The sequence below is a fragment of the Cucurbita moschata genome, unplaced genomic scaffold, assembly GCF_002738365.1.
Source record: "Cucurbita moschata cultivar Rifu unplaced genomic scaffold, Cmos_1.0 Cmo_Scf00003, whole genome shotgun sequence".
NCBI lineage: Eukaryota > Viridiplantae > Streptophyta > Magnoliopsida > Cucurbitales > Cucurbitaceae > Cucurbita > Cucurbita moschata.
In genome coordinates this window covers 5,922,105-5,939,300 of record NW_019268519.1, presented here as the reverse complement: position 1 = coordinate 5,939,300, position 17,196 = coordinate 5,922,105, and the positions used below count along the sequence as shown (strand labels likewise).

The 17,196-nt window shown below is 37.8% G+C and overlaps 4 protein-coding genes and 1 long non-coding RNA gene across 7 annotated transcripts; 1 reads left to right on the top strand and 4 right to left on the bottom strand.

The window, feature by feature from the left end:
• Positions 1 to 225: 225 nt before the first annotated feature.
• LOC111435497 lies at positions 226 to 3,308 on the top strand. Its single transcript, XM_023072883.1, has 4 exons — positions 226 to 828; positions 1,919 to 2,515; positions 2,684 to 2,966; positions 3,102 to 3,308. The coding sequence occupies exons 1-4, from the start codon at positions 553 to 555 to the stop codon at positions 3,128 to 3,130; spliced, it is 1,185 nt and encodes a 394-aa protein (XP_022928651.1). The 5' UTR covers positions 226 to 552; the 3' UTR covers positions 3,131 to 3,308.
• On the bottom strand, positions 727 to 2,073 carry LOC111435561. Its single transcript, XR_002709089.1, has 3 exons — positions 1,982 to 2,073; positions 1,630 to 1,733; positions 727 to 844 (listed from the first exon to the last, which is right to left on the bottom strand). It is a non-coding gene; the product is annotated as an uncharacterized LOC111435561 (long non-coding RNA).
• A 1,685-nt stretch (positions 3,309 to 4,993) lies between the features above and the next one.
• Positions 4,994 to 6,401, bottom strand: LOC111435554 (thioredoxin H2-like). The gene is made up of 3 exons (XM_023072968.1): positions 6,191 to 6,401; positions 5,941 to 6,063; positions 4,994 to 5,368 (listed from the first exon to the last, which is right to left on the bottom strand). The coding sequence occupies exons 1-3, from the start codon at positions 6,353 to 6,355 to the stop codon at positions 5,222 to 5,224; spliced, it is 435 nt and encodes a 144-aa protein (XP_022928736.1). The 5' UTR covers positions 6,356 to 6,401; the 3' UTR covers positions 4,994 to 5,221.
• Positions 6,402 to 6,851: 450 nt separating this feature from the next.
• Positions 6,852 to 9,735, bottom strand: LOC111435543 (mitochondrial outer membrane protein porin of 34 kDa-like). Of its 2 annotated transcripts, XR_002709087.1 has the most exons (7): positions 9,584 to 9,735; positions 9,410 to 9,477; positions 8,624 to 8,734; positions 7,928 to 8,014; positions 7,555 to 7,763; positions 6,999 to 7,461; positions 6,852 to 6,949 (listed from the first exon to the last, which is right to left on the bottom strand). XR_002709087.1 is itself a non-coding variant. In XM_023072951.1 (6 exons), the coding sequence occupies exons 1-6, from the start codon at positions 9,630 to 9,632 to the stop codon at positions 7,155 to 7,157; spliced, it is 831 nt and encodes a 276-aa protein (XP_022928719.1). In that variant the 5' UTR covers positions 9,633 to 9,735; the 3' UTR covers positions 6,874 to 7,154. The 2 variants fall into 2 exon arrangements, 1 of the variants encoding a protein (XP_022928719.1); XM_023072951.1 differs by having other exon boundaries at positions 6,874 to 7,461.
• Positions 9,736 to 11,239: 1,504 nt separating this feature from the next.
• Positions 11,240 to 14,424, bottom strand: LOC111435519 (auxin efflux carrier component 8-like). Of its 2 annotated transcripts, none has more exons than XM_023072918.1 (5): positions 13,614 to 14,424; positions 12,460 to 12,634; positions 12,144 to 12,391; positions 11,552 to 11,627; positions 11,240 to 11,484 (listed from the first exon to the last, which is right to left on the bottom strand). In XM_023072918.1, the coding sequence occupies exons 1-5, from the start codon at positions 14,119 to 14,121 to the stop codon at positions 11,418 to 11,420; spliced, it is 1,074 nt and encodes a 357-aa protein (XP_022928686.1). In that variant the 5' UTR covers positions 14,122 to 14,424; the 3' UTR covers positions 11,240 to 11,417. The 2 variants fall into 2 exon arrangements, with proteins under 2 accessions (XP_022928686.1, XP_022928678.1); XM_023072910.1 differs by having other exon boundaries at positions 12,148 to 12,391; positions 13,614 to 14,422.
• Positions 14,425 to 17,196: the final 2,772 nt, after the last annotated feature.

Genomic DNA, 17,196 nt, shown 5'->3' with positions numbered 1-17,196 from the left:
CCCAATAGTGTAGTGACTTGCTAAGTATTTCTTAAATACTCAAGCCACGTGCTACTCGGGTAAAAGTAAAGTGCCCGTGCACGGATAACAGTGATTTCTAGGATGGTCATGGTAGCCAACATAGGGAAAAAAAACAAAATTGACCTAGGGTTGTTGGTCAACCCCTTTCCTACAATTAAAAGGCACTTCCCTATTACACCTTCTTCTTGTCCTTCCATGGAGTTTTTCAACACCGCCAGAGTTGTTCGTCTTCAAAGCCATCTAGGCAAGTACCTCCAAGCCGCCGACGACCAACAATCCACCCGCCTGACCCGCAACGGCGCCACCCCTCACGTCCGATGGACGGTGGAGCTCATCGCCGGAAAGCCCCACGTCATACACCTCAAGAGCTGCTTCGGCAAGTACCTCACTGCCTCCGATGCGCCTTTCATTCTCGGCACCGCCGGGAAGAAGGTCGTCCAGGCGGATCTTGCCGCCGTCCCCAGTGAAGGCTCCATCGAGTGGGAGCCGAGGAAAGATGGGTTTTTCGTGAAGTTGAAAACGAGGGCTGGGATGTTCCTCCGTGCAAACGGCGGAGCGCCGCCGTGGAGAAACTCTGTCACTCACGATATCCCACGCCGGACGGCGACACAGGAATGGGTGCTTTGGAGTGTGGATGCTCTTGATATCACGCCGCTTGATGAGTTGGCGGCTGACTGTATCTCACCGGCGGCCAGCTTTTCGAGCAATTCGTCGTTCTCGAGTAATTCTGATTACGATTTAGAAACCCGGTCGCCGTCGATGTGCATCTCCGGTGCCGGATCTGGCCACGTCACTGACAGAGATCTGGTAAGCTTCCGGACAGCTGTTTAATTCATTTTCTCATTTTATTTGAATAGTAAAAATAAATAAATCAATATCCTTAACATTTCAAAAAAAAAAAAAATTAAAAACGTTAAAATTTCATTAATTTAACTTTTAGTTTTTTATTATTAATTATTATTTGTTCTCTTAGCTTTCTTATGAATTAAATGGTAACGAATAATGATAATAAATGATAGAATAGAGAGTGTATATAAATTATTTCATAATTAAACTAATTCTTTAAAAAAAAAAAACAATTTGCTTCGAATCTGTCAAAGTTGACCAATTCAATGACGTTGACCTCTGACTTCGATACAGAACTGACGTGAAGGACAATATAGGATGCTTTCTAGCTCACGAATTTCAAAATTGTATTTTAATTAATTACATACATATTTAATACGCTTCCTTTTATTATTGTCAACTTTTTATAAACTAAATTAATAAAAATGTCCTTGAAATGTTCATATGCCTTAAAAAAAAATATATATTATTAAACTTTTAAATAAAAATTTCAAATTATCTAAATATCCTTTTATTTTAAAAAATACCCTAAAATTTTCAAAAGTTTCATCAATATCCTTAAAGGTATTGATTTCTATTATTAGAACTATTTATGATATTTTATCAAATTATAAAAAGAAAAAATGTAATTTTAAAATGATTAATCATGAATTATAATAAATTCTGTAATTTAAAATGTAAAATTAATTGAAATAATTTGGAGTAAAATGAATTTAAAAAAAAAAAAAAATAGAGCTAGGTTTGAACCACAAAAACTATTACCGGAATTAGCAGATTCCGGCGAGGCAAAGCCGTGGGCTCCTCCTTTATCGGGTTTACGGTTCTTTCCTTCCCCCGTCGTTCATTTGCCTCTCTGCTTCTTCCTCCTGAAAAAAAGCTTCTCCTTGTAATTCGTTGTGTGTTCTTGAATTTTGATTTTGGGTCTTTTTGTTTGGAGCTCAGATCAATTGGGTTTTGCATTCGATCCCCGGTTAGGACATGATTTGTTCTGAGTTTTGAGTGTTTTTTTGTTTGTGAGCTAATTGGGCATAACTTTGGTGGGATTTAACAGAGTGCAATGGAGCTATTTCGAAGGGCACAAGTGGTTCGTCTAAAAAGCCACCATGACAAGTACCTTCTAGCAGAGGTAGACGAAGAATCCGTGTGTCAAGACCGCAATGGCTCGATCAAGAACGCCAGATGGACGGTGGAATTCGTCGAGCATTCAACCACCCTTCGCTTCAAGAGCTGCTTCGGCACGTACCTTACGGCCAGCAACATCCCCTTTCTTTTGGGCATAACTGGTAAGAAGGTCATTCAAACCCTGCCCAAAAGGCTTGATTCCTCCGTCGAGTGGGAGCCCATTAGAGAGGGCGATCAGATCAAGTTCAGAACTCGCTACGGCCAGTTCCTAAGGGCCAATGGTGGCTTGCCTCCCTGGCGAAACTCCATTACTCATGATATTCCTCATTCAACCTCCCATCAAGATTGGATTCTTTGGGACGTTGATGTTATGGTGATTCAAACTTTCAACTCTCTCGATTCCATAGCTAGTTCTACTGGATATGAACCTATTCTCCCCCCACCCCCACCACCATGGATGACAACATCCCACCACCATTCAAAGGTTGAGTCGTCGCCGTCCCGAGATCATCATTCCCATCACAAGGTTAGCTCATGATCTCAATTCTATAACTTTTCGACAAAAATAACATAGGGACAACAAATTAGGCTAAATCAATGTATAACTATTGCATAAGTATGAAATATGTGAGATTAGTAATATTTTACATATGTATTAATATCTTATGTTGATATCAAATCTAATCAAATGCAGTCAAGTGGGTCACCGGACGAATCGACAATAAAGGTCGAGGGGAGAGTGATTCATTACAAAATTGCAAACGAGAAAGGAGAAGTGGAAGAAGGAGAAGAGGTGAGGTTCATATTCAAAGGAAGTGAGGTGGAAGAGTTGAAGGAGAGATTAAAAGAGGAGACTGGCCTAGAAGACATCGTTGTCTGCTCTCGCAACCCTCTCAATCAAAAACTTTATCCTCTTCGCCTTCAACTTCCTCCCAACAACAACGACATGCACGTTGTTGTTGTCCCTTCGTCCGGAGGTTAGTATAGTTTCAAAAATTTTACTTTTCGTCCTTATAACTTTAGCTAACTGCCCATATCTTTATCATATGGAATAAGGTAGTATTTCCTAGGTTTTAAACTATTGTCTGATCTCGTCACTAAATGTTCATCAGATGTCGAAGCACCCGACGAAAGCCCGTAGAGCAGAGAAGTCAAACCACAAGGTTTTCTAGGAATGTTTTTGCAGCTCCAAAATTGACAGAAAGTCAGATTTTTTTCGTGTTAAAGTTGAGGAAGAGGAGCTCATGCTTGCTAATTCCCTATTGAATTTTTTTGTCTGAAATTTTTGTATCAATTGTAACATACAAAATGCCGCTTTGTTTGTATCAGTTGTAGTAATAATTATTATTCAGACTTTAGATACATTATTCAAACATTGTAATCTTAGTCATTGTCGAATGTTGCACATTTATTTGATTTTTTAGGTTTGAAAATGATAGTATAGGATAGCGTTTGGGATGAAGATAATGTCTACAAGAATTATAAGTCTGACTTAGGGGTAACAAGTCAACCCTTTTGGAACTCACCAAATCAATTGCAGAGCATATTAAGTTCAGGTTGGAAACAAAATTTTGAGTCTATCTCTTTCGAACGGTGAAGTCAAATTTATGATTATAAGTCTTTCTGAGAATAAGGACTTTGCTTGGATGTTTGCAGGGTATCGAATGGTGGAAGCCTAAGTTCAACGAAGAATACTAACAAAGAGGAGAAAGAGTAAGTTCATTGACATTGAAAGTATTGGCATGCTAATACAAAGTGTTTTCATTTCAAAAGATTGTATATTTTTGGAGTTAGGATGATTTGGAGAAGGTTGTCTACATGCTTGCGTTAAAAATGAGGTTTCCAATCCAGTAAGAAACAGTTCAATGTCGAGTGTATCAACGACTCATAAATGGTACCTTTGTGCTTCAATATTTAGGTCTAGAAAATTGTGGATTGTTAAGAGATTTCTAGATGAGTACAACTCCTTTGTGCTTCAATATTTAGGTCTAGAAAATTGTGGATTGTTAAGAGATTTCTAGATGAACAACTCCACGTAATATAATGGATTATGCTTGAAAAAATGATGGGATTAGCAAGATTTACAAGGGTTTTTTTCTGAAATGTTTGGTCAGGGAATAGAGTCTTTGGTTCAGAAAGGCCAACCGACCGAGTTAGTTGTATATATCTCACTTCAGCGATTTACCCTTTCTAACGGTAGATGTGATCGTTGAATGCTTAATTCTATTCCTATATGCTTAATGGGTCCTTAAGCATATTTACATTGCTCGAGTTTGTTGAAAAAATCAGTGGATAAGTATGTTCCCCTATAAGTTCTTAGTAGATGTCAGTTCATCATTTTGATCACTGTGGTCAATGTAGTGCAGGCTTCTTTGTATTAAGAGTTTCTGTTTAAACAATGTTAATTTAGAGGTTTGGATTTAATTTCAGATTGTTAAATTTTGTTGATGTCAAATTCGGTCTCTTCCTCCTTGAGATGTAGCTTCTTTTTAGGCTTTGATTTAGTTAATTAAGAACTTTAAAGTAAGAATTAGGAATATTATTAGAGCAATAAGAGTTTATGAGTAATTGATTAAGGAAGTTGTAAAGGTGATTTTTCATCAATAGAGTGGGTAGCAAAGGATGAAATATGGCAATTGATTGGTGGCTACAGGTTTGAGTAAGAATACTTAAGAGAGGGATGATTTTAGTGCCTCAAACTACTTTGGCCTCCAGCTTAGTAAGAATATGGTTCTATTAGGGTTCTATGAGAGAAACAACATTAGGCCAACCACTTCGGGAGGCAGAGATTTAACCTGTCCTGTTACATGAATTTTCCTTTCCATAGAGGAATGCCACAATAAATGAGAGAAAAAGTTCTCCAGATCATGGAAACTGTCTTAGCTAAGCTACACTACCAAGATTGGTTTCACATGGATATCAAAACTCCAATTCAACTTCAAAAACTTAGGATATTTGCAAGAAATCACCCAAAAACTGTTGGGTTTTCAAGCACACAGATGATAGGAGAAAATAAACGAAAGAATCATTAGACAAAAAAATGGTTAACAATGGGTATATCTTACAGGACAGAGAAAATCAGTCAGATTGAGCTCAAACAAGAACATGGAGTTTATATAATACGTATAAATTCAAATCACTGGTCAAGTTAGAATATAGATAATTTTCATATGTTTGCATAAAAAGAGGAAGAAGAGTGAGAGAGAGAACTTATTGCTGGAGGTTTGTCGATTTAAGTTCCACCAGAAGCTGATCGGTGCTTCTGAATCTTCTTCTCCAGCTCTTCCTTACGTGCTCCAACCACCGTATCCAACACTTTCCCTCTCCTCAGCAATACAAATGTTGGCATTGCTTGTACTCCAAAATCCTGAGCCACATCCTGATTACAGAGACACTCGTGTCATTCTTACAATTGGATTCAGGGTAAATTTCTTTGTCATTTTTTCACTTTAGTCCGTGTCAAAAAGATTCAATCTAGCAAATTATGTTTGAATATTATTCTAGAATTCAATAACATGTTGGGATGGAGATTCAAATCTCTAACATTTTAATTGAGGATACATAGGTTGAGCTGTGAGCAGGAGCTACGATGGCATAATTTGCAATAATATCATTTCCATAAGTAACTCCTCCAAGTGTCTATGATGAACTTACATGATATCATACCTATTCAGAGAGAAAAGTTTCGTATTTCGACTCCAAGCTTCTAAGAAATTAGCAGAAATTGCAAATTTTTCACTCTTATATGCCCAATTCCTCTTCTAAGCTTATGATAACTAACTACTATCAGTCAATTTCAACATAGGCAAACAGAAGGATATTATTAAAGCAACAGAGACTAAACTGACGAACACCCTAACATCAACCACCAAAATTTATAATTAGGAACAATTGCAATTAAGAATCGGATACAGAAACAAGGAATGCCAAATTAGAAGTGGAAAGACATACAGATAACTCATCGACATCGATTTTGATGAACTCAACATCAGTATATGTACTGGCCATGGCGTTGAAGGACGGCTCCATCAGCCTACAAGGTCCACACCAAGTCGCCGAGAAATCAATCACCATCTACTCTCCAACAGTCGCAAAAAATTCAAGGAAGAGACAAAATCATATCACCGCTCAACAGTAGTCCTAGAAAAAAAATCCTTTCAATCAAACGACTGGCAATGGAAAAGGTAAAATTGATTCTTACGAGCTTGGAGGATTCCTGAACGGAATCGAAGTGGAGTTTCCATCTAGCCGACGAATGAAAAGAAGACACCGACGACGGCTCCGACGAGGCAGCTTCGGCACTCGCCGTTGAGGGGCCGAACCATTTAGAAACAAGAGTGCCGATCGTTGAGAAAAGAACTCCCATTTTTCTCTCTCTCTCTATTTTCTCTCTCTTAGCAAAAGAAAATGGCGTGTTCTGTGCCGGCGTAGACTTGGAGAACCCAATGGGCCATGGCAGTTATAACTGCGGCCCAACTACCAAATATTAATTAGGGATATTTAATTCAAAAAAAAAAGGATATTTAAGGTATAAAATAGGAAAAAATAAATAAATTTTAATTGTCTCTAATTTATGATAATTTTGAAAGTTTTAAGTCTCTCTGTTAAATTATATTTTTTTATTTTTCACTGAAACATTTTTATATCTAACTTGTAAATTTTTTTCAATTTTGAGATTGGGTTACAGATTAAATTGGTTCACTAGCTCAAAACATTTATCAAAAATTTAATTTTTAATAAAAGTAAAATATTATATAATAAAATATTTATTTATTTATTTTTAAATATTTAATTAAAATTTGCAACTCACCATTAATATATATATTTTTTTTAAAAAAATGTAGGAGGGGAAGGGAGATTGAATAGCAAAAAAGATGCATTAAAGAAAGAAAAATGGAACAATATATCAATTGTAAATCTCCTCCTCAACCAGTTTCATCTGGCCCGGTTTCAAAAGGGACTCATCACACTGCAAAAAACGGTACCAAATATATGTCTATGATACCCACATCATCATCTTAACATTTATTTCTACAATCCAAAACAACTGGCGGCAACATTCATCAACACATATCATCGAGGTCTCGACAAACAACTTGGGGAGCTATGTACCAGAAAACTCTACCTTAATTCTTCCGGCCACGGCGAGTAATCAATTTGTCCTATCATGGCTTGAGGGCCAAAGCTAGTCCAACCTTAGCACTCTTGTCAATCGCTTTGGTGTCTACCTCCCCAGATACGGTGAAGAACGACTTTGGACGCCACTCGTGCTGGATAAGAGCACTGGCCTTCCCAAAGTTGTTCACTCGAGCCTTCACTGTGGTCAGTGGATCAAGTGCATGTTGGGTTCCAACAGTGATTGTATTCTCATTGGAGGAAAAGCTGTGAGCGACCTCTGCTCCAACGGCCGTGCTGGTCAAAGGGTTCACTGTGTGGTAGTATGATGCACTCAACGTATCACCCTTGTCATTCCTGGGTCATTAACGGACATAATTATCCTTAATATGTACCGAAAGGGAGTAAAACTCATAATAAACCTGTAAGAGAGTTGACTAGAAAACTCACAAGGTCAGAGAAGCAATTAGGTCTGCGTTAGCAAAGCTCAGTCCAGTATTGACTTTGGTGAAGTTTCCAGTTTTGGTGTCAAATGAGAGATCGGTACCGAGGGCAAGAAGATTTGACCCAACGACACCAGAAAAGTTGACGATAGGATTGGCTGTCAACCCAATACTCGTGCTGATTCCAGCATAGTCATGCAGATATTGCAGTTCCACCTACTTGACAAAAACAAAAATCAGTTGGGTGATTCTTATCGACCTGTTTATAACTAACTATTTCAACACGTCAGTCAGCACAAAATGAAAAAGAAAATGCACAACTCCATCAAAAAGTAGGACACAATATCCAGAGACTGAAAGTACATTATTCCATCACTCACCTTACCAGACCTTTGATCAGGGACTTTGAAACTAAGTATTGCCTTCAATCCAGGAGCAGGTTCATCCACAGTTATAGTTGTAACAAGCTACAAAATTTCAGAACAGCATTTCTTAGATTGTTAACTGATATGAGCTACAAAGAGAGGCAATCTTGCTGCTTTCAACATGAAAATGGACCAACCTATGACTATTGACTATGAAGAATTATGGTTTCCCATTCTAATCAATAAAAGTTCCAAGGAATTAAACTAGACAAGAGAGTCTACCTTCCGCAAAAAGAAGCGAGACAAAAACTTGATTCAAATGTTATATTCTACGTTGGTATTTTAGTCAATATACTACGCATGTTCATAAGCTATACATGATCATATAATCCTTGATTGTGAACAGTTCAGATGAACTTTCTGTATATCATTTAGACTTTTGCAAAGTACCTTAAGCTGCATAGTGCCCCATAATTGGATAAAAATCATAGACATTCAGATATAAACATGAAACAACAATGATACTACAAGTGAACCTTCAAATTTCTTGATAGGCTAATGGAAAAAACTATGGAAGTTCAAATGTATAAAATTTTAAAACTGGTATAAAGCAACGGGGGGAGAGCGATAGACAGAGAGACGAGCAAGAACATACTTAAATCATAATCTGAGGGATAACAAAGTAGAAAAGTTATAAGAAAAATAGATTACATTGGAGCTTGTGTCAACTTTGATATCGGTCGTGATGTTTTTGTTCTTGAGCTGAGTATTAACATCACCCAAAAACAGGTCACCCTTCTTCGTTCCTGAAGATGTTATAGCCTACAAATAAAAACACATAAACAAAGAATTAGAAAAAGCTTGTAACAATAGAGGAGAAGAATTATCGAAGTTACATCCAAAATACTAAGTACAAACAACTAGCAAGCAAGCAGCAAATCTGAGATGGAACTTGAACTTTTAATGGAAGCCTGAACTAATTCAAAGAAACCTCTGGTGCAAAAGAATTATGAATCACTGTGGATGATGATTGGTGCATGCAACACAAACAAAATGCGAAGTAACCAAACATTAGAGCAACTACAATTTATTTTACACGAAAATTATTAAAATGAAAAGAAACCAATGATGCCCCAAAAACAGAGTGGTAATGCAAGCGCATTTGTCAATGATCATTCAAATAAAAGAAAAACCTATATTCATTACCTCAAAGAACCGAAACCCAACCCAAATTATATATATCAAGGAAGGCTGTAATAAATTCTGATAATACGTTCAAAATCAATTACAAACAGAAACGAAGATTATAATTGCAATCCATAGAACAGCATAGAGAAGTCAAGAAAGTATATTAAGAAGCTTATTTTCATTTTTTGTTTTTTCTTCTCTTTTGCGTTCTTCAAGATTCATTCACCAATGGAAATTACGTCCACAAGTGTATCTTAGACACCAAAAACAGATCTAGAAACTGAAGAAAGTGTGGCAGGACGAACTCACAACTCCAGTGGGGGAGTAAGTGGTGATGGTGAACTTCTGGTCGCTCTGGTAGTCTCTGTAAAGAAGATCTGCCAAAGAAAATGGCAAAACACAACAAAATTTGAAGAAAAAATCAACAAAAATGACATACTGAACACCATATTACCCAGAAATGAAGATGAAGAAATCAATAACCTCTAGCTCTCTTGCCGATATCAGAGTAGAGACCAGGACCCTTCCCCATGATTTGTAGTAATGGAAAGTGAAACGAAAATTCCCAAAGAAATACGATAGTCCTCTTCCCCAAAGCTGTAGAAAATGGTTGGAGGAATCGGTGGCTCTCATATACACCTTCAAAACCCTAATTTCAGCGCTTTTTTTTCTTTTTTCTTTTTTTTCTTAATTGTCTTCATACCGTTGGATTCTAAGACAACGGGTCACAATGTAGCCTTTATGACCGTTGATTTTTTTTTTTTTTTTTTAATTTCTTGAAGGATGATAATATTGTATTTTTTTTCTTTTTCTTTTTTTTTTTTTTCTTTTTTCTGTGAAGCTCAAATATTTTAATTTAAGTGTATGGGAAAATTACAAAATTGAGGCGATATCATTTTAGATAAATAATTCAACAAAAATAAAAAAAAATAAAAAATAAAAAACCTTCTAAGATAATAATATTTGGTAAGTTTTATGTTTTAATGTATTCACCCCACCAATTAAGTTATGTTTTTTACTTTTTATTTTTAAATTTTTCATTGAGAAAAAAAAAATAATAACCAAGTGAGTCGGAGGTTGTTTTTGGAGTTAGCTCACTCTCGCAGGATCACAACTCTGATCCCGACCATGGAAAAATACGCAAAAAAAAAAAAAAAAAAAAAAAAAAAAAAAAAAAAAAAAAAAAAAAAAAAAAAAAAAAAAAAAAAAAAAAAAAAAAAAAAAAAAAAAAAAAAAAAAAAAAAAAAAGACGTTGACAGAACAAATCACGATAAGTTGGTCATAAGAGAGAGAGAGAAAAGAAACGACACCCAAACTATACTAGTTTGACTCAAATTTAGGAGTATGTTCAATAATGTGTAGGTTCTATTAAAATTAGCGACTACTAAAGCTCTCGATTCACGCTCCAAACTATCCTCAATAACTCAACAAAAGCTATTGACTTCCAAGGTACCACAACCCGATAAGAGAAACAATATTTTCTTGTAAAATTATCTCATTACGTCACGAAAAAAATTCTCATATATATGCGCGCGCTCGTGTACGTGGGGTACAATAACTTTCATGCATTTTTGTCTTCCATACGAAGGAGTTTAATATCACCATTGGAGTTTTGTCTTCCGTATTGTTAACAAATGATGATCTTGTCTCTTATAGGCTCTACTCCCACTACAATTGTTATATCTAATTTTCCCGATAAACTTCAAAGCTCAAAACCTATAAAAATAACTAAATAAGAGTATGGAAACCTCTTTCTAGCCGACGTGTTTTAAAATTGTGAGGTTGACGGCGATACTAACGGACCAAAGTAGACAATATTTATTGATGGTGGACTTGAATTGTTACACTGTATAGTTAACCGCACGAAAAAAAGGTTGAACTTTCATGTATTTTCAGATTGTTTTTTTTTTTTTTCAGAGAATCTTCAAAGCCCGGCTGATATTTCAACAATTTATAGTCTTTAGAGTAAAAAAATGCTAAGACATGGATAGCGAAGATTCGTTCGCTCGGGTATCGATCAAAAGTATGGCAACTTGCCCTCTATTTTGTTTATTGCACACAATACTCGTTCGTTAGTATCCATAGTGTCACGGTCATGCTCGAAGTGTGACGACACTTAGCACACACATTTACAAGCGGTCTTAAAATCATCAGTAGTATACCATAATGGGAAAAAATGGCTACAAAAAAGTATATCTCAAAAACTTCTGTTCTGCATCTGCACATGGTCTGTCCTGGTGCTTAGCGTCGATGTAATAACTTCTTGTGTTCTGATGCCACGTACCGTGTCGTGTCGTGTCGTGGCAGCATTGATGATTTAGAATGATAGCAAGGAGTAATAAGCCAACGCTACTGGCAATGCAACGAGCAAGCCTAGAAGTACCCTGACACCAAAACAAAGCCCCATTTCAGTACTAGTTGAGCCCAAGAGATGAACGTTAGAAGAGTTACCCTGTGCTTAAGACATCTGGGTGTATATTATACTCTTTGGCAAACACAAATGGAACAATGCCTTGAGAAGTGCTGCCTGTACCAAAGAACAAACAATCAAACAAAATTGTCGATCCTAGTGGCCTAGGTCTACTGCTAGCAGATATTGTCCTTTTTAGACTTTCTTTCAAGGTTTTTAAAACGCGTTTGATAAAGGGTGTTTCCGTTCTCCTCTCCAACCAATGTGGGATCTCACAATCCACCCTCTTTCAGGGCCAACGTCTTCGTTGATACTTGTTCCTTTCTCCAATCGATGTGGGACCTTTACCAAATCCACCCCCTTCGGAGACCAGCGTCCTTACTGACACACCGCCTCATGTCTACTCCTTTCAAGGAACAGCCTCCTTACTGGCACATCGCCCAATGTCGGGCTCTGATACCATTTGTAACGGCCCAGACCCACCACTAATAGATATTGGGAGAGGTTTCAGACTTTCCCTCAAGGTTTTTAAAACGCGTCCACTAGGGAGAGGTTTCCACACCCTTAGCAAGGGCGTTTCGTTCTCCTCCACAACCGATGTGGGATCTCACAACTGGTGATGCAAATTAAAACAAACCTGCACGATTGCCACTCGGAGCAATCTGCCCTTGAGGCCTAGAGGAAGTGAGGATGCAGCCATAAGTGCAGGTCCCATTAAGAATTTCATTCCCATGGCTACCAGTGTCATCTTTGTACCGCATGCTATGATGCTTGTCCGTGAACCCATGAAAAGGCCTAAGCTGAACATGGCCATACCAAGTCCTCCAGTTGATAGAATTGTTATGGATCGATCTATTACTTCTGGTAGTTTTACTCCCCACCTGAGAGTATGTTAGTTTCATCCCCAAACATGTGTGAAGTGAGAGCAGAGGTATTGTGTTTGGTTTACCTGAATCTTATGCTTGCCCAAATGAGTCCTAATATTGTTGCATGAGTGTTGGGGTTGTAGATGAGCTTCCTAGCAACTGTGAAGAGAATGGACCTGGTTTTGTGCCTCCTTCCATTGCTGTCTCTTGCTTCCTCACCTTCTTCTTTGGCTAATCCTTCTTCAGTTGTATCAATTTCTGAAAGATAAACACTGTGAGATCGCATATCGATTGGAGAGGGAAACGAGTGCCAACGAGAACACTAGTCCTGAAGGAGGTGGATTGTGAGATCCCACATTGGTTGGGAGGAGAACGAAGCATTGTTTATAAAAGTGTGGAAACCTCTTCCTAATAGACGTGTTTTAAAAACCTTGAGAGGAAGTTCAAAAGGGAAAGGGTAAAGAGAACAATATCTCCTAGTGGTGGGCTTGGGTTGTTACAAATGGTATTAGAGCTAGACACCGGGTAGTGTGTCAACGAGGATTCTGGGCCCCGAAGGGTGGTGGATTGTGAGATCCCACATCGATGGGAGAGGAGAACGACATTGATTGAAGAGGGGGAACGAGTGTCAACGAGAGCGCTAGATCTACAGGGGTGGAGGTTGAGAATTATTGGGAGTGAGTCCCACGTTGGCTAATTTAGGGAATGATCATGGGTTTCTAAGTGAGGAATACTATCTCCATTGGTATAAGGTCTTTTGGGGAAGCCCAAAGCAAAGCCATGAGAGCTTATTCTCAAAGTGGACAATATCATATCATTGTGGAGATCCGTGACTTCTAACAGTGGATTGTGAGATTCCACGTGGGTTGGGGAGGAGAACAAATCGTTCTTTATAAGGGTGTAGAAACCTCTCTCTAACGGATGCATTTTAAAAACCTTAAAGGGAAGCTCGGAAGGTAGTCGAAATAGGGCAATATCTGCTAGCGGTGGTCTTGGGCTGTTACAATTGGTATCAAAGCCAGACATCGAACAGAGTGCCAGCAAGGACGCTAGGCCCAAGGGGGTGGATTGTGAGATCCCACATCAATTGGAGAGGGAAACGAGTGCCAGCGAGGGCGCTGGACCCCAAAAGTGGTGAATTGTGAGATCCCACATCGGTTGAGGAGGAAAACGAGAACGAAACATTTTTTAAAAAAGTTGAGATAATTCGATTCAAAAACCAAATTCCAATCCTTACCTATGGCTTCTGATGCTGGAGCTAAAGCAGCTGCTTTAGTGGTAGTAAACTCAAACAGAAACAACAATATATTATACCAAACAACGCTCTGCAAGACAACAATCTGGGCAAGAAGCACATCTGCTTCACTGCCATACATGGCCTTCAATACAGGCAGCCCAAGAATGAGAGTATTAGGCATGGTGGACAGAGAAAGCCCTGTGATTATCCAGTTCAACCCTCCCCTAGACGTGATTTTAGTCACTGCTCCCATCAGAGCAATAGCTAATATCTTCTGAACAAAGTCAGCCAATATCAATTGCAGGTTCATTTTGTAGAGATTGTTGTCTGAAATGACTTGAAATGATAGCAGTGGGATTGAGAATTTCGCCACAAACTTGTTTATTCCACAACATTGCTCTGCTGTGAAGAACTTCCACCATCTTACTGATATGTAAGCTAATATCATGGCCACATACAGTGGGACTGTGGCTGCCACAACATGATACACATCAGACAACGAAATCATGGTCACCAGCAGCTGAGGGGTTTCAAAGTTTTTCCTTCAACAAAACCACTTTTCTCTGCTTTTCTTCATTGCTTCTCAGCCACTGTTCATTGGAAGCCTCTTCATCCAAGACTGCCCAGTCTTCTTCAGCCCTCTTATTTATAGGTGAGCATAAGTACCCGAACCCAACCCGACCCAACCATGTTCGGTTGGGTCGGTTTTTCGAGAAACTTGATCCGACCCACTTACACCCCTAACTCGATTGTTTAGTATAACTCATAACTAAATGAGATTTTTTTTTTCTATACATTTAGTGAACCAACTTTATATAATCCCTCTTGTGACAGTAATATGAGGGAGTAAACTTATGAAAGTGGGGGCATTTTGTCACTGTCAGCTAAAGGTAGATTCTAGCATTCTTGTGCTCATGTGCTTCATGATTTATAAGTTCTTTAAATAAAGCAGATCTAAGTAGGCTGACATGATAGCTCTGTAACTTCTTCCTGCCTTGTTCTTTGAGAGAGAGGTGTTCGGGTTGGATTGGATCGAGTTGAGATAATCTAATCTAGTTTTAAGGAAACTTATTAACTGTAACCGTCCAAGCCCACCACTAGCAGATATTGTCCTCTTTAGGCTTTTCCTTTCGGGCTTACCCTCAAGGTTTAAAACACATCTAGGGAGAGGTTTCCACATCCTTATAAAGAATGTTTCGTTCTTCTCCCCAACCGACGTGGGACCTCACAATCCACTCCCCTTTGATGCCCAGCGTCCTTGCAGACACTCGTTCCGTTCTCCAATCAATGTGGGACCCTCCAATCCACCCCCTTCAAGGCTCAGCATCTTTACTGTCACACTGCCTCGTGTCCACCCCCTTTAGGACTCCTCGCTAGCACATCGCTCGGTGTCTGACTCTGATACTCTTTGTAACAGACCAAGCTCACCAGTCCTCCTTGAGATTCCCCTCAAGGTTTTTAAAACATATTTATTAGGGGGAGGCTTCCACACCCTTATAAAGAATACTTCGTTCTCCTCTCCAACAGATACTGATATGGAATCTCCCAAGCACAATCCATAAACTTTTCATTTATTTGAACCTCAACCCAACTCAAATAGATTCATAACCCAACCAAAGCCGTACAAATTGGGTTGAATTGATCGAATTTTTCGAGTGATCGAAGACCCCTAGAAAGAATATTGGTAGTTTTCTTGTAATAATAAAGCCTGTATCTGGTCTGTTTATCTTGTAGCAGTGGGAAAAAGGAATAAAGAAATGCATTGCAAGTGAAGTAATGGGAATCATAGTGGCACAGTTCAATGCAGTTGTGTGAAGGAATCACTGCTAAAAATGGTCAAAAGCTGAGAATAATTGGGATGGGAAGGAATTTCCTTTTGTGCAATGCAAAATTTAGGTGAGTTTTGCAATGTTCTTTACAATAAAGACTTGAAAACTTGTAGGAAGCCCTTGAAGAATGATGCCCAAGGCCTTATAGAGCCTCAAAAGTAGCTCAACAATTGGAATTTGATCCCTTTTTTTATGTTATTGATTACAAGAAAAATTGCCAACTCATTGGAAAGTCAAGAACACATCTCATTCATTTAATTCATGTTGTGTGAGATATAGAATTGTTTTAAGCTAGTGGCCCAATGGTTCTTCAAATTCTATTCTCCATTTAATTCTGATATCAACAATGGGTATCATCTCAAATTCTTTATGCTATCAAATGTTGTGACATACAATATCTTTTGCTTCTCACTTTGTCCATTGGTTTATGAAACACTGTTCTTGGGAGGGTTATGCTGTCTCCACCTTGTTTCCACTCAAAATAAGCTTTTCACTTCTTTTCAAACTTGGTTAAAGATATTGCTTTTTTTCAACCGACCATATAATTTAATTGGTTAAAGTATATATCTTCGATCATAGGTCAAGAGGTTTAAATTCTTCTACTCACGTGATGTTGAACTTAAAAAAAATCTTCAAATTTCACGTTATTGGTTATGCTTATACATCAGTATTTACGTGCTATGCTTAGTTTCTTATGTGACTCCTCTGGAATAAAAATAGAATATCTATAATGTAACGACCATAGTTTTCTATTCACTTAAAGTTGCTATCGTATGCATGATGTAACTTCTTATGCGAAAATATTCAATTAAAATGTCTTCGTAAAATAATGTTAGGGACTTATATGTTTAATAAAACGGTCTTAAAATAATACAAAGGAAATATTAAAATAAACGTAAGTAAATGTAAAACTAACCTAAGATCTATGAAATTAATTGCAACTACCCTGTCCATGTGTCATGGTATTTAAGATGTCTTGCTTTTACTTGAAATATAGAATAACACATGATTTGAGTATTTTTACTAAATATAATCTCACTATTAGGGTCGGAGATTACAAACACATGCAATAATGATTGGGGACCTATCCTGAACTATCATAAAAGTAGCCTCCAGTTTGAACAAATTGTATAGATAGTACTTCCCTACATATCGCACTAACGTGCAAGCGTGAGCGCATCAGGCAGCTCACACACCCTCTAAGCCCATCCTCTCGCACACCCCAAAATTATTTTAAAGATTGTTGGAGAATAATTAATAAAAGATAATTATGAACGAGTAAAAAGGTATATTTTAAAATCAATTAGTTTGATTAAATCCAATCTAATTTTAGGAAAAATGATCGATCAACTCAATTAAATTTTTATATAATTTCATTAAACAAATTAATAACGGGATTAGTTTTTAAAAAGTTTAAAACATTGTAATTCATATTAATATCGTTCGGGCTAATATAATATCAGTCTAACTAATATAAGGGTTGTGAGTTCTTGATCAAAATCGAGTTTACTTTGTTTGGGATGAACTCACAAAGACTCGATGGGGGACTTCCCTCATAGAGTAGCGCCTTTTATAAGACTCGATTTTTCGGAGAAATGGAACTCAAAGGGAACTAAATTTTTTTTCCAGCTCTTTTGGCTGCCTTTTAGCCCTTTTGATAGGATGCCTATCCACATGTATCCCAAAGTGACGTCGATTTTTTAGTATTGAGTATACTCGAGAGAAATGTTTGGAATTCGACCTCTCCCAAAGTA